The sequence below is a fragment of the Wolffia australiana genome, chromosome 10, assembly GCF_029677425.1.
Source record: "Wolffia australiana isolate 7733 chromosome 10, ASM2967742v1".
In the NCBI taxonomy this organism is placed as follows: domain Eukaryota; kingdom Viridiplantae; phylum Streptophyta; class Magnoliopsida; order Alismatales; family Araceae; genus Wolffia; species Wolffia australiana.
This window is the reverse complement of record NC_135844.1, coordinates 6,441,670-6,457,717: the sequence shown is the minus strand read 5'-3', so window position 1 is coordinate 6,457,717 and position 16,048 is coordinate 6,441,670. Positions and strand designations below refer to the sequence as shown.

At 39.4% G+C, this 16,048-nt stretch overlaps 1 protein-coding gene across 1 annotated transcript; it reads right to left on the bottom strand.

Annotated features, from left to right (window-relative positions):
- Positions 1–1,803: 1,803 nt before the first annotated feature.
- On the bottom strand, positions 1,804–5,735 carry LOC144708337 (uncharacterized). The gene is made up of 2 exons (XM_078581589.1): positions 3,725–5,735; positions 1,804–2,358 (listed from the first exon to the last, which is right to left on the bottom strand). Exons 1-2 carry the CDS (start codon positions 5,433–5,435, stop codon positions 1,934–1,936), a joined length of 2,136 nt encoding a protein of 711 aa, XP_078437715.1. The 5' UTR covers positions 5,436–5,735; the 3' UTR covers positions 1,804–1,933.
- Positions 5,736–16,048: the final 10,313 nt, after the last annotated feature.

Here is a 16,048-nt window from a genome sequence, read left to right as displayed (position 1 = left end):
ATCTTGCTCTTCATTTTGATCCATTTTTTACTGTACTTTCAATGTCATAAATTAAGAGATAGTATTTGTAATGAACATTCACGGCCACAAGTGGCCGACAGATCTATCCTCAAGTACCCTCCCTAGTATTTGATCTGGTCACATTAGGAAGGAATAGAAGGGCTACTAAATCTTAAAATAAACTATTGGTGTCAACCAAATTCAGCACATTAAATATTTTCTTAAGTTCAAACAGAGACTATGAGATGCAACTTTGTGTTTAACACAGCCGTGAGGCACTAATAAAGATTCATCCAGGCTCCAAATAGGGTATAGAAAAAAAAGTTACACAAATTTTCTTAGAAATTCATAGGATAATCAAATTATTTGGCAGCAAGAACAAATGACAGGATTAAAGTGTAAATTTTTTGAGAGAAAAAACTATTTCCATATTCTTTTAACTCATAGAATCAATAAGCCCCATCCAACAGAAATGGTGTGTAAGGATTGAAGCATTGAAAATGGCCATTTATGTTCATCATGAGTTAATATCATCATAAAATTTCAACTTACTTAAAAAATGTTGATTTAAATTAGCACTCGGTCTTTGTTAATGTTACAAAAGTAAACATGGTCAGCAACGTCCCAGAGTGTGAGGCATATGAAGTTTCTAGATTGCCGCTTCATCATTTGGACAACCCATAATTTCAATCATCTTCAAATAATAAGAGAGCTTTAATCTACGAAAGTGTTCAAATGGGTTCAATTAATAGCATAAGTTTGTTAGTGAAAGTAGAAAATAAGCGTAGTTTATAGTACCCTCCTCTCTCCTGCATGGATTAACGACTCCAGTGACTCTTCCAACCTACCATTTCCAAATGAACAAGTCCATATGTTATTCTAGATTTTAGGCTATCATATAATCCTACTGGAGAGATTCAACTGCATTAATTTTGGGATAAAGACATTACATTAAGCCTAGGGCTTATCAAGAAGGTAACTCTTTCCTACTAAAAACAAAGGGATAAATCAGGGAAGACTAAACAGGATTAAGCTTTTCCAATAGCCTATAAAGAAGGGCCAGTCCTTGAGTAACATGTAATGTTGAACTTAGGGATGGGAAGTTTATTGTTTGTTCGTTGACGAATCGACATGTGAAAATCTATGCTCGTGTTCATGTTCAGTTTGTTCGTGTTCATTTGCCGACGGTTGATTCGCAAAGGGACTACATTTTAAAAGACCTGTATTGTGACAGAGAGAGAAATAGACACAGACAGACAGAGAGAGATCAACCAAATTCCAACCATTAGACTCAGAAGGTTACCTACCCCACTATCTTCCGTCAATCAACTGACTCATCATTACAGAAAGGGAAAGCCCGGTGGAGGGGGATGGGTTAGACTTGTAGCCTCTCTGTCTGTCTGTCTGTCTCTCTCTCTCTCTTGTGTTCAGTTCGTTTGTGTTCGTGCTCATGTTCAGTTAGTTCGTGTTCATGAATGGACTACACTTTGGAAGACATGTATTTAGAGAGAGACAGAGAGATCAACCAAATTCCTTCTATTTGACTCAGAAGGCTACCTACCCCTCCACTATCTTCTGTCAATCAACTGACTCATCATTACAGACAGGGAAAGGCCAGTGGATTAAACTTTGTAGACGACTTTTTGTAATCCTTTCTTTCTCTCTCTCTCTCTGGGGGTTCTCTGTCTGTCTCTCTCTCTCTCGTTCGTATTCGTGCTCTTGTTAGGTTTAGTTTGTGTTCATTCGCCAACAGTTAGTACTGTACTTCAAAGACATGCATTTAGAGAGAGAGAGAGAGAGAGATCAACCAAATTCCAATCATTTGACCCAGAAGGCAACCTACCCCTCCACTATCACCTGTCAATCAACTGACTCATAATCGAGAAATATCAACGCACGAAGAGCACTGTACAGTTTCTAGACCAAGTCCATCTCATTTACCGATAGAAATCTCAAAGAGATCCGACTCGTCGAAGCTACTTTGCTCCCAAACGCTCTTCCTGGAGCGAGGAAAGCGCAGCGACTCTTCTATTCTGGCCATGGAGAAGAGTTCTTCGCTGTGATCATACCCAATGAGACGAGAAGGATCAGAAGGCGGAGGAGAGTTGAGAAGAAGGTTTGCAGGGGCGTATTTGAAGGGGCGTTGGCCGAGGTTGACGATGACGGTAGCGTCGCCGGTGGCGGAGATGATGGGAAAGAGAGGGCGGGAGAAGGCGTCGGAGTTGCAGCGGACGAGGTGGACGAGAGCGTCGTCAACGGTGAAGAAGACGGCCTTCTTGCTGGGGTCGAAGCCGCAGCCCACTACCTTGTTCGCTGCTCCCCACTGCGTTTTCTCCGACTGTAGCGCCAGGTTTGTGCCTGCGGTTGTTTGGGAAAGGCCGAAGGAGAGGGATCGGTGAGACGACTCTTTGTAAGCCTCTCTCTCTCTCTCTTTCTTTGTGTGTATCTTCTCCCCCTCTGTCTCTCTCTCACTCTGTCTGTATTTCTCTCTCTCTGTCTCTGCCTCTCTCTCTTTGTCTCACTCTGTCTCTGCCGCTCTCTCTCTCTCTCTGTCTCACTCTCTCTCTCTCGTTTCCCTTCTCACTCTCTTACACCCTCTCTGTCTCTCTCTATCGCCCTCTCTCTTATTCTTCTTCCTCTGTCCCCCTATCCCTCTCTCTATCTTCTTCTCTATCTCAATTCTTCTTCTTCCTCTCTCTGCCTCTTTCTATCTTCTCCTCTATCTCATTCTCCATCTTCTTCTCTCTCCTCCCTCTCTCTTCTTTTCTCCCTCCCCCTCTCTCATAGTTCTTCATCTCTCTTCTCTTCTCTCTCCCCCTCTCTCTTTCTTCTCCTCTGTCTCATCTCCCTTCCTCTTCTCCCTCCTCTCCTCTCTCTCCCTCTCTCTATCCTCTCCTCTCTCTTATTCTCCATCTTCTTCTCTCTCCCCTCTCTCTTCTTTTCTCCCTCCCCCTCTCTCATAGTTCTTCATCTCTCTTCTCTTCTCTCTCCCCCTCTCTCTTTCTTCTCCTCTGTCTCATTTTCCATCTTCTTCTCTCTCCTCTCCTCTCTCTCCCACTCTCTATCTTCTCCTCTATCTTATTCTCCATCTTCTTCTCTCTCCTCTCTCTCTTCTCTTCTCCCTCCCCCTATCTCATAATTCTTCTTCATCTCTCTCTTCTCTTCTCTCTCCCCCTCTCTCTATCTTCTCCTCTATCTCATTTTCCATCTTCTTCTCTCTCCTCTCCTCTCTCTCCTCTCTCTATCTTATTCTCCATCTTCTCTCTCCGTTCCTCTCTTCTCTTCTCTCAACTTCTCTCTATCTTCTCCTCTATGTCATTCTCCTTCTTCCTCTCTCTTCTCTTCTCTCCCGATCTCTCTATCTTCTCCTCTATGTCACTCTCCTTCTTTCTCTCTCTTCTCTTCTCTCCCCCTCTCTCTCATTCTCCTTCTTCCTCAATCTTCTCCTCTATCTCGTTCTCCTTCTTCCTCTCTCTCTCTTTCTCCTCTCTCTGTCTTCTCCTTCTTCCTCTCTCTCTCTCTCCTCTCTCTATCTTCTCCTTCCTCTCTCCCCTCTCTCTATATTCTCCTCTCTCTCATTCTCCTTCCTCTCTTCTCCCCCCCCCCCCCTTCTTTGTCTTCCTTTCTCTCTTCCCCCTCACTCTTCTCCCCTCGCTGCTCTCAATTGCTTCATCTCCCTCAAAACGCTCAACCAAATCCTCAGTACGAATTCAAATGTTCTTACCGTCGAGGTCGAGGCGGCCATTGGAGCAGAATCCGATAGAACCAGGAAATCTCCCGGGAGGAAAGTTCAGACCATCTCCCCCCTTCGTCAGCCCCATGCAAACCCCCCCTTCCTCCTCTTCTTCTCCCCTCTCTTCTTCCTGTTCTTGCACAAGCCGGCTCTTATCCTCGATATTCTCCTCCAAAGATTGAGACTTTCTACGCCATTGGCGACGGCGCCGCTTCTCCAATTGCAAGCCTACGACGGTGATTTCGAAGTAAGCTTCTGCCGGAAAGATCCTTTCACCGCCGTCGCTGGCCTGCGGGCCGGGCAGAGGGAGGGTGAGAATAGCAGCGCCGATCTCGCCGCCGTGGGCAGAGATTTTGACGGTCTGGGGAAACTCCGACGAGCCGAGAACGAGATTCTGCGTGTTCTTCTCTGTAGTCCTGCCATGGATGAAATTCTGGGTCGTCTTCTCCGTTTGGCCGTGAGTGAAATTGCGGGTCTTCTTCTCCGGCGAGCTAAGAATGAGTTTCTTGGTCATCTTCTCTGAGTCCGAGTGGTCGAGAATGAAATTCTGCGTCTTCTTCTTCTCTGAGTCTGCGCTGCTAAGAATGAGATTCTGGGTCTTCTTCTCCTCCGAGCTAAGAATGTGATTCTGGGTCTTCTTCACAGAGTTTGAGTAGCCAAGAATGAAATTCTGGGTCTTCCTCTCCGATTGGCCGTGAATAAAATTCTGGGTCGTCTTCTCCTCCGAGATAAGAATGAAATTCTGGGTCTTCTTCTTCTCTGAGTCTGTGTTGCTAAGAACAGAATTCTGGGTCTTCTTCTCCCCCCACCTAGGAATGAGATTCTGAGTCTTCTTCTCTGAGTATGACTTTTCAAGAACAAAATTCTGGGTCTTCTTCTCCTCCGAGCTAAGAATGAGATTCTCAGTCTTCTTCTCTGAGTGTGACTTTTCAAGAAGAAAATTCTGGGTCTTCTTCTCCGGCGAGCTAAGAATGAGATTCTGGGTCTGCTTCTCCGAGTCTGAGTAGCCAAGAACAAAATTCTGGGCCTTTTTTTCTTGCGAGCTAAGAATGAAATTCTGGGCCTTCTTCTCCTGCGAGCCAAAAATGAAATTCTGGGTTTGCTTCTCCGAGTCTGAGTTGCCAAGAACAAAATTCTGGGCCTTTTTTTCTTGCGAGCTAAGAATGAAATTCTGGGTCTGCTTCTCCGAGTCCGGGTTGCCAAGAACAAAATTCTGGGTCTTCTTCTCCAGCGAGCTGAGAATAAAATTCTGGGTCCTCTTCTCCGATTCTGTGTCGCCAAGAACGAAATTCTGGGTGTTCTTCTCCGGCGAGCTGAGAATCGAATTATGGGTCATTTTCTCTGTTTGGGCGAGAAAGAGATTCTGGGTCTTCTTCTCCGACGAGCTTGAGACGCAGGAGCGAAGGAAGGAGGAGGAAGAGGAGGAAGGAAAGGCAGAGAGGAAGAAGAAGTGAGACCAGCCACCGGCGATGGCGGCAGCGGCGAGGTTGGGATGGCTTGCCCAGCTAAAATTGGCGTCTTGGTGGGGTGCGAAAGAAGAAGTTTCATGTTCAGGGGAGAAGATTGCTGTTGACTTTGCTCTATGAAGGGAGTTGCAGGTTTTTCGACGCCGGCGTACAACGCAGATGACGGTAAGAAGAACGATGAGCGCGCCGCCGACCGCCACCGCCGTGGATACCAAAAGAATTTCCCATGATCTCATCACCCACCAAGAGAGAGAGAGAGAGAGAGAGAGAGAGAGAGAGAGAGAGAAGGAGAGAGAGATATGAATCTATGTGGAGCTATGAAGACGGATTTCTACACAAAGACGGAGAAAGAGAAGAGGGTTGGCGGAGAGATAAACGGAACGATAAAGAGATTTAAAGATGGATCGATTCGGAGATAGAGAGGGAAATAGGCAACGAGAGAGAGACAGAGACAGACAGAGAGAGAGAGAGGGAATTGTAGAGATGGAAAAATATAGAGGTAGAAAGATAGAGAGAGAGCGAGGAAGGAGAGGAAAATATGTGAATTTGTACGGAGCTACAGATAAAGAGGGATATGGAGGAGAGATATATGGAACGATAAGGGGCTAGGAGATGGATCGATACCAGAGAGGAAATAAACAACCGCAGAGAGAGATAGAGAGTTGTAGAAAGAAAACTATAGAGATAGATAGGGAGAGAGAGAGAGGGAGGGAGGGAGAGGAGAAGATATGAATTTGTACGGAGCTATGAAGATGGATTCATACATAGAAAAAGAGGGATTTGGAGGAGAGATATATGGAATTATAGAGATTGATCGACACAGAGAAATAGGGAAATAGACAAAGAGAGAGAGAGAGTTCTAGAGAGAAAAATATGGAGAGATGGAATGATACACAAGTAGTCAGAGGACAGATAATGAAAGAGAGATTGATTGAAACACAAGTAGACAGAGAGATAAAGAGAGAAAGAGAGATGGATTAATAAACAAGTCGAGAGAGAGAGAGATATAAAGAGAGAAAGTGAGAGATGTATAGATACACGAAGTGAATGAGGGGGCGAGATAGAGATAGAGAGATAGAGAGAGATAGAGAGAGATAGAGAGAGAGAAAGAGAGACAGACATGGACTTTTAAACGTTAACCGAGGGATTCAAAGGAGATAGAGAGAGAGATGGGACTAAATTGCAAAGAAGGGTCAAATGGGGCGGCTAAGCAGAGTACAAGACCATGTCCCTGGCTCATTGCATAAATAATCGCCCATTGTTGCGGTCAACAAAGGCAACAGTGTCAAATCTTATGACAATAATTGTTTAAGTGCCCTCTTCCAGAAGCTTTGTTGAGAGGTAAACAATAGGGAACGAGTCATATCCTGCCCTGTTGGTGGGAGAGAGAATTATACAAATATTGGTAATGTTTGCCGAACTGATACTTACCTTAATGATTACTTCAACCCACTCCAGGATATTAAGTCAAAAGGAGGAAAAATTCATTAATACAAGGTATAATTTGTAACTTCCTATCCAACAACTGTACTTTTAAAAATATCATCATCAGTCAAATCTCCAGTAGGCATCTTGATTAATGTATATTCTTAAAATAAAAATATACAAATAAGAATGATTGTATTCCTCTCGTGGTAGCAAGTGCTGCTGATGACTTGTACTGTATTTGTCTAGCATAACATTAAGAAGTTGCTTTTATTAGGATTTTAATAAAATGAATTCATTTATTCTGCAGGGATGGTGCAAATGGGTAGATAGTTATTTCAATGGGTTGTGAGGGATCCTCATATCAGTATGACATTACTTGTAAATCAGAGGACGTTTAACTAATTTGTATTTAATTGAACTGAAGCACTAAAATTTCCATCCGCTAAGACTGTTTCCCTACCTTGAAGCTAAAATGTTTTTTAGGTTTAATTTTTTTACTTGTGTGTTTTCATATTTTTCAAAGTTTTAAAAACTTTCACAGAAATCCATGTTTTGAATTTGCAATTAGGAATCTGTGTCGTGGCCCCGGACAATGGATTGCTGAAAAGTGTTGAAACATGATTCATAATCCAAACACAATAAAGATAAGATCAGGAAAATTTTACGATGATATGATGGCAATAAGAAATATCAGGGCTTACTTGTACTTAATATAATTCTATTACAGGACCTTTAGTTTTGTGAAAACAAAAATTCCTATTTGCATAAATATGTATTGGTCCTGATTCCCCAAAATAAAATTTAAAAACATCATGTAGTCACTCAAATATCAGTCTGTTTTTCCCCTTTCATCATTGGCGGACTTGTTTTGTCCCACATGGGATTTTTTTTCCACTTCCATTTATAAAACGGGGCATTTTCTCTCATTCACATAACTTTGATGCTCGCCTTTGATTTAGGTATTCTGCTTATTAGACATGATTCAAGGAGATATTGTCCTCCAGGACTACTATTCGAGGAAATATTGTGGGTAATTTTGTATTGATTTCCATATTTGGTCTATCTCTTCCAAAATTTGACATTAAAATGTTTTAGGATTTATTAACCTATCAAATATTATTGTACACATTTTATAAATGAATTGAATATTTTAAGACAGATATCATTCTTTAAATTAATTTCATCTAGGATGCATTCATAATGTCTTTATTTTTCTCTTAGAGTTGGTAAAAATGGTTCATATTAGCATCATGCAATTGAAACGTAGCATTATAGTGTCATCTCTCTTCATCACCAAGTTAAATTTTATAATATTTTTTATTCCTCTCTTTAACGTTATTGCCTATCTTGTAATTGTATCACTAAATAACTCGATCTACTATACGGTGTAAAAGTATATAAAGTTTCTAGACATCAGGGACACATTGTCCCTATAATATGTTGTCAATAAAAAGTCACAAGGTTCTAGTGATCACACATAGTTTCAAAATAAATCGGTCACGATCTAGCTTGAGACACTTCGCAGATTCCTTTAATAAATGAAAATTTCTGCATCCAATAATTGAAAATTATAAAATATTAAAATAAATTAATCGATATAGTATTCCGAATAAATATTCCAGATAAATAAAATGCATGGTCTACTTCTGAAACATTCCCTTTTTAATAGTTTTAATAATTTTTGTGGTATTATGAAACATCATTTTTTCATCATGGATAAAGGTCATTTAATTATATATAGCATCTCATGTAAAATATTACCATAAATTAAATGGGTCAAACATTTTAGTTTGAATCCCAAGCTTTTGTGATATTTCTTATTAAGAAAGCTCACAGTTTTCCATTTGTTCAATGACTCAGTGTTTAATTGTAAACTAAAATTTTCAGGATACAAATCTAGCATGAGCTTTTATTCTATCTATATAAGGATTAATGAGAGATGACTTCGTGATTCAAATTATATTTTCAAATATGATAATTATTATTTGTTCTCCATTTACCAAGTTATTTAAATAACATTTATATTACAAAATAATTAAAGGAATCTTAGATTCTGATTAGAAAATGAAGAAATTCATTTATTTTTAAAGCAAGAATTTTCTATTTTTTAATTTGAATTTTAAATGGAAATGGGTTCTTTAATTCATGTAAAAAATTATACAAATAGGGTACTCATAATAATGATATTGAAATGAAAGTAAAAAAATACTCAAAGGCACCAGAAATATCTTACTCTTTCTCTCTCCCTAAAACTTCAGTCTTATCCAATTTTTTTTAATAATTTTCAACATCTCTCCCTAAAATCTGGTATATCACTCTCCCTCTCTCATTGGAGAAACTTTTCTGATATACTCTCCGGCAAGCCCAAGGCACAGGCCATCTTGAGAATGATTGGTATATGCTACAAATATATATGGGTATAAAACTTATGATATGGTGAACTGGTCCAGAGAAACAAGTATTTTACTTGCCTATCTGTATCACTTAGTGGACAGAAAGGCACTGAAGGAAGAGGTTTTGTAAATAGCTTCAAGGAAAAGCATGAGAAAGAGGAATAAAGAAATACGACATAAAAAAAGTAGAGATAATAAATTAAAAATGAAATGTGACAGGTGTAATAGTTCAATTTTTTAAGAAAGGTGTAATATTTCAATTCTGTATTTTTTTCTTTAAGCTGTCTATTTTCAGGGATGAGACTCACACCTTCAATATGTCAACAAATGAAATAATAATGGAAACATTCAAAGTAAAGTAAGACATGATATCAAAATTAAAACAAAAAATAAGATGAAAAACAAGAGATTTTGAAAGAGGGGGAAAATATAATTGTACTCGTATTTAATTCTTTTCACTATGCCTATCATATATACTTTGTGAATTTGAAATCCGTCAGTTAAGAGAAAAAGGAAGATGTAAATATAAAAAATTATAAATTTAAAATTTGGAGGGCTTAGTATTAAAATTTTAATGAAGAACACTCGAATTTAGAATATTAAAGTCAAAAACTTGTCTTTAGTCTCCAAAATTTTGAGTCATTAAAAATTTTGATGTCGGACGTCATCTCAGACGTCGTCCGGTCGACACCGAGTATGATGGCTCAGTGCCCATAAAGGATAGTGGTATCAAATATCGACGGTGTCGTCGTCCTACGGATGCAATCCTAACGTGTTATGTAACTACGATTGATGTATGGGCGTCCTACGTGTCATACATGCAGGCTCCAACTCAAGGGAGTCGCCGAGCTCCAAGCTTGGACAGGTCGCCAGGTGACGGCGACGGTGGCCTCTCGAATCTTGTCAGAGCAACGAGGACGTCTACGACCAAACGGACTCCGTCCGTTGGGCTCGCACGTAACAGACGTACTCAAAATGTCGTAGTTTTCTCTCAATTCTGTCCTCTCTCGCCTACCTAGCCCGAGCGCGGTGGAGTCAAGATGAAAAGTACACTGCAAAGAGTAATATAACAATCGGCGGAGAGAGGGCGTACCTCGTCGTCGGGCAGCTGGGTTGGCGAGAACCCAACCCGTCATCGGTCATCTCGCGAGAATCGCGGCCATTCTGGGAGATAAAGATTGCTCCGCAAGAGAAAATCCTCAACTCCGGACGAGCAAATTCAGCATCCGTGGCCGGGAAGCGTCTCGCAGGGCGAGGGACCCGTAGATCGCTCGAGGAAGGCCAAATTACATCCGGTGGCGGGAAATCGTCCTCTGCCAATTACACCCCCAAATTGGGCGCAGGTCGGTCGATCAGTGAATTGTACACTCGTCAGCCCCAATCTGCAGAAGACCGCGGCGATTTCGGCGAGCTTCACCGATGGATTCGGCGACACTGATCAGATAAGGCGACTCTTTCTCAGGTGAGCGGTAAAATATCATTCGCGTAGCTTTCCATCGGGAGAAGATTGGAGGAGGGGGATGAGGCCTTCAGAGAATCCCACCGGCGTGGTGAGACGATCTTCCCGCTGGTCTCCTTCCTCTCAATTCTTTTTCCTCCGTCCTCCTCTTCCTTCTTCACCCTCCCGTCTTCCTGAGTGGAAACAATTCCTTCACAAAACACAATCAACAAGGGGGGAAGAAAGGGTCCATTAAGGGGGGCCCTTATAGAATGGGCCCCCATTACACAAATAAGGAGGAAACTAAAATAAAGGAAAGAAAAGGGGAAGGGGAAGGTCCCTTCCCACGACGATGAAAACGCGGGCACAGGCATGTCGCAGTGCGACGAAAACAGGATGAGGAATGCGAACGAAAACACAAAACACGACAAGAAACGATGAAAATGGAGATATGATACTCGAGCACTTTCACCCGGTCTTCGATGACGCTGGCAGACGGCCCGGACGGCGTCGTCAATGATCCTTGATGGCGTGTGCCATCAACTTCTCAATCAGAAATGTCAGCAGTGAACACTATTTCTTCAGATTTGAAACCATGCAACAGAAAGAAAAATGAAATCCAGATCTCTCTCTCTCTCTCGATTAGCAATGTCAGCAGGTACTCACGATTTCTTCAGATTTCAAACCCTGCAACAGAAAGAAAAACGAAATCCAGATCTCTCTCTCTCTCTCTCTCTCTCTCGATTAGCAATGTCAGTGAGAAAGATATATGCAATTGCAAATGCAAGAACAAGAGAGATGCAGCAAAGATTACAGACTCTAAAATCGATTGTGAATGTTAAGCTTTTAGACTCAGATTATGAATGCCACGATTTCAAACTCAGATTCTAAATGCCATGATTTTAAAATCAGATTATTAATGCAATGATTTCAATCTCAGATTGTGGATGACAGGATTTAAAAGCGGGGAAACCGTGGTAATGAAATTTGATACTGAATGACGAGATTTCAAAAACTAAAATCACAAGCCTGATTGTAAGAGCAGATTTCGTGATCCCCAAGATTGTACCACAGCTAAGATTTCAGCTTGCCAATGCCCCAAAATCACCAGGATCACCAAGACTTTCAAGATTGCTTGAACGAAGAAAAAACTACCTAAAAGCCCATATTTGGTTTTGTTTAATACATTTAAAATAAATTTATACTTTTATTTATGAGTAATGGAAGATATAATATGAGTTTGCTATGTATTGAGTGCTATAGAATAATGATTAACATAAAATAAAATTCAGTTTAATTGGATTAATAGTAAATTTTTAGATGATAAAATATTCATTATCTTATGGTCAGATTCAAATACAAAGTTGACTTCAAGATTTTTATGTATTTCCAAAAGGCACGTATTAGGTACAACTGACATAAGGGTTGTCCTCATATACTGGTCCAATCGTGCACCTATTCAACACCCAGGAAGGTTATGTGTAAGTTAAGGTTTAGTGTTGCAAGGGTCTGCTTGTATGAAGTGAGCATAAATATCCCACTTTACATTTACAAAATTCATCCTTATCTGTGTCTCTAGGTAAACCTCGGTTGCCAAGAGTCTGTTCTTGTCCATTGAGAGCATTAGTGTTTGTAGGAATAAGGGGCCGCCCGCGTCACCCTTGTTGAGTGTTGTCATAAGAGCTCTGCAATATAGACAGGGTCTACATGGGTTATCGTGTGTGCCCACCTCTAATGTTCCACATGATGCACCACTCTTTAGGTGATGAAAGCCATCATGCCAAGGATCTCAAGGTGATGACTGCCATGTGATTCCCAAGTTAGGTCCTGTCACGTTGAGAAGATAAAGGAATCGAGAGGACATACCACATAATTAGTGAGTGCACTTACCATCTAGTTTCCTTTGTGTATCCTGTGGTGAATGCTTGTAAAGTTCTCTTGCATCAGGTGATGTCTATCCAAAACTTGAAAAATTCCTTTCGGAATAAAAATTTCTATGGTATTCCTTTCGGAATACCATGAAACTAGGGGGTGGTGTGGATCAAACAGGCTAGGGTTCCCCGCATATGCAGTGCTCCTCCTAGGTAGAGCGTGATCAATGTGAAAGAGGTGGTACTTGGCTGTGGGTTTGTCATAGCCATTACTTGATTCATTGCATGATCTTTAATGTTCTCATGGGAAAACCTACAAAACAAGAAGAATTTTACCCTTTCTAAGTCTCCCATTGTAGGTAGGCTATGGTGATACACAAGTAAGGGTTAAAAATAGAGTGTGTGAAGAAGACAATGAGTTAGTCAAAACATTTTAACAATGTTAGGAAACATGAGTTGTGAGTACTAGAATCTAATTTATAATAAATTAGTGCTAGCATTCCAGAGTAATTTCTCTATGGCAAAGATGTGTTCCAAAATTTCAACATGTAGAGAGTCAGGAAAACAATGACATCATGAACAGGTGTGATGACCAATGCATGCCACTCAATACTTGGTAGGGAGTCTATGATGCATAAATTTCAACATGAAAAAATAAAATGTGTATCCGAAGCCTTTGTAAATATCCCAAGCCTCCTTAAGGAATTATCTGAAAAATTGTCCCACGAGGAATATCAAGCATAACTCCCATTGAGTGTGAGTGATTTTATTAAGGACATCTTCCACTAAGATGCATAGGGTTTTTCATATAAGGTCATCCTATCGTGTACCTCATGTTAATGAAGAATAGCGAGGATTTCCCATTCACAAGGAACTCTAAAAACCATTGACAAGGGCGATGAGTTCAGTAGTGGAACCAAAGTGTCACTACACTTCGGTAAGGAAGTCCATTTAACTCTTGGAAATGCCTTCTTTTATCAAGTTGGATGATGGCATTCTACCTAGGAATGAGAAAGCAAATATGATCTTCCCTATATGAACACATAGTATGCCCCCATCATTTTTAGCTTATTTTACGAAAGTCCTTCCATGTTGAGTTTTGTAAGTCTGGGCGGCAGCGTCTACAATTGTATGATCCGTGAGGCAGTCATAGTTTGAGTATAGGTGCCTTAAATTCTCTATGACCTGAGTGATTGGAATTGATAATGTAATCCAAGCATGACAGATGGTACAGGGTAATGGGCGATCCTAGCACTCTCAATCATCTCTCTATCATCTCTCTCTATCATGTCTCTCTCGTCATTCTCTCTTGTCTCTCTCTCTCCTCTCTCTCTCTCTCTCTCCAACTTTCACCCTCCTCCTCTCTATCCCATCTCTCTCTCTACCTCCCTCCCTCCTCTCGAGCTTGCTTTCTCTAAAACTAGCTTCTACATATCCATGATGGCATTTTTATGTTATGTGTGTCATATTCTTACTATGATGATGATCAAGATGTTGATACTACATGTCAATTTGGTAGAACAGAATCATTACCATGGAGAAATGTCTCTATCCATATTCTTCCCAAGTTTTGAAGCACTACATTATGGATGATTAAGATCATGGGTCACCATTCTTTGCAAATGAATCAGATGACTACATGATAGGCTCATTTTATCCTATAATGGATGGGAGGAGGTAGGTAACAACAGTTCCCTTAATTGGATAAGATAACAAACAAGATTTATATGTTTTGCCAACAAGTGCTCCAGTCGAGAGACTATTTTCTCATGGTCATGCTATTGTCATATACAACAAATTCAATATGAATACAGAAACCATCGAGTTTTTGATAATAATGAAGTGATAGTTTCATTCAAATAACACAAAGAGGTGTATATGGGACGATGAACTTCTGTTATCACTATAAGTATTGTTCATATTATCATATTTAAACATTTTCATATTTTTAATTCAATTTTAAGTTTTGAAATATTTTTAATGGTTTCTATGACATACAATTCTGAAAGAACATAATTTTTGAGTTGGAGTATAATTTTTTATGAATTTTTTGGCATTATATTCCAAGAGATATCATATTTTCAATTAACAATATATATTTCTAACATTTTAATGAATTAATAGCTTTTGGACTTATTTAATGGCTCTTTGACTTTTCTGAAATCAGAGGAGAGATAAAATCAGAGGCTAAGAATTATCTGAATTCAAATCGTGATATATAAGAATCCAAAATGAGTTCCAGGCTAAAAGTTGAAGCTTCCTTTTTCCCACCTCTTTCAAATTGGTCCATATGGTTGAATCTATAAATAATGCGTCAGATTTTTTAATAAACTATCGTTAAGTGTTCTTTCTTTAGGGTGGCAGATTGAAAGAAAGTGAAGTTTAGAAGGTCCATCAAGAGTGTTATTGGTGTCTTGAGTGCTTGGGAAAGATCAACAGAGAAGTGGAGAGGTTGATCTTCATCAGGAAAATGCATTGATCGTAGCGAAACATAGGGATCTAAGGTTAGTCTCTTGCCTTACATTTTCTCTCCTTCACTTCCCTTTGGTTAGATCTATATCTTCTTCTCCATCTCACAACCACCTATTCATTACCATTTTGTGGTCAATTTGATTCATTCAACTCTGCATGATCCCCCCTTGTAATGAAAATTAAGGGAGAAAAAAAATCAAGAAAGTGAATAACTACTTCCTAAAGTCTATAGAAAGCCATTCACACTTCATACAAGCTTCAAGTGAAAAAAATATGTTAGGTCTGCTTTGCGTCAATTCAACTTAAGGAATATAGGTCATTTGGTGCTGAAGTTTATTCAGTGGATAATATCAAGTTTAATTCACACCACTACCAATTTAAGCATGTGTTGCCTAGATGAAAGGCAATTAAGCTTTAAAAATTGAGTAGGATTTGACAATTTAAAGTACTAATTTTAATTTGTTAGATCAAAGTGTGTGGTGTTTCATAAGAATGCACAATTTAATAGAGAGATTATAAATTTTATAAGTAAATGATTTTTTAATTCAGCCCTCATACATTGAATCAATTAGCCATAGATAACCATCAAATGGAGTTACAAGAAATGAATCTAAGTGTTTCGAAAGATGAATGTGCTTCACTTTACTAGGTTAACTAAAAGAGATAGAAATTTTCTGCAGAGAACTTTTTATCTATCAAAACATGTGTTAAAGCAACAAGAACTTTAGATAATACATTTACAAGGACCATAACTCTAAAAAAGTATTATACGACCATTCCATACGATTCTAACTATTTTTGTGAAAAATAATATACAACATATAATTTCATGACATAAAAACCTAAACTAAAATCATTAAGCACTCCAAATCACAAATTGATTATCTCAAAGCAAGCATGACACCCCTGCCAAAACAGAATAGATGGGGTTCTTTATTTTGATTTCTTAACTTGCATTTTTTAGGAATCAAGATGAATTTAGATCAGCATTAACTAAAGTATAATGTTTTTGTGTTATTACGATGAAAAAAATCCTAGTGACCAATTACTTGTGTTTTATCCTATTAGATTATAACTCATCTAATAGGACAAATATTTTTTTAGTCTCACATATTTTAATACACTTCATAGGAAAATACAATTTAGCGTAAAAATCCAATCTTCTCTCGCCATCCATCAATATCGCGCGCCACCGTGCCCGTACGTGGCAACCGACTTTTACAGTGGGAATAATAAATAAATAATTA

Excerpts from the sequence above, each read along its gene's own strand:
- LOC144708337 (XM_078581589.1), bottom strand. The coding sequence starts at position 5,435 with ATGAGATCATGGGAAATTCTTTTGGTATCCACGGCGGTGGCGGTCGGC. Across the intron at positions 2,359-3,724 it reads TGGCCGCCTCGACCTCGACG|GCACAAACCTGGCGCTACAG; the intron begins GTAAGAACATTT and ends AAACAACCGCAG.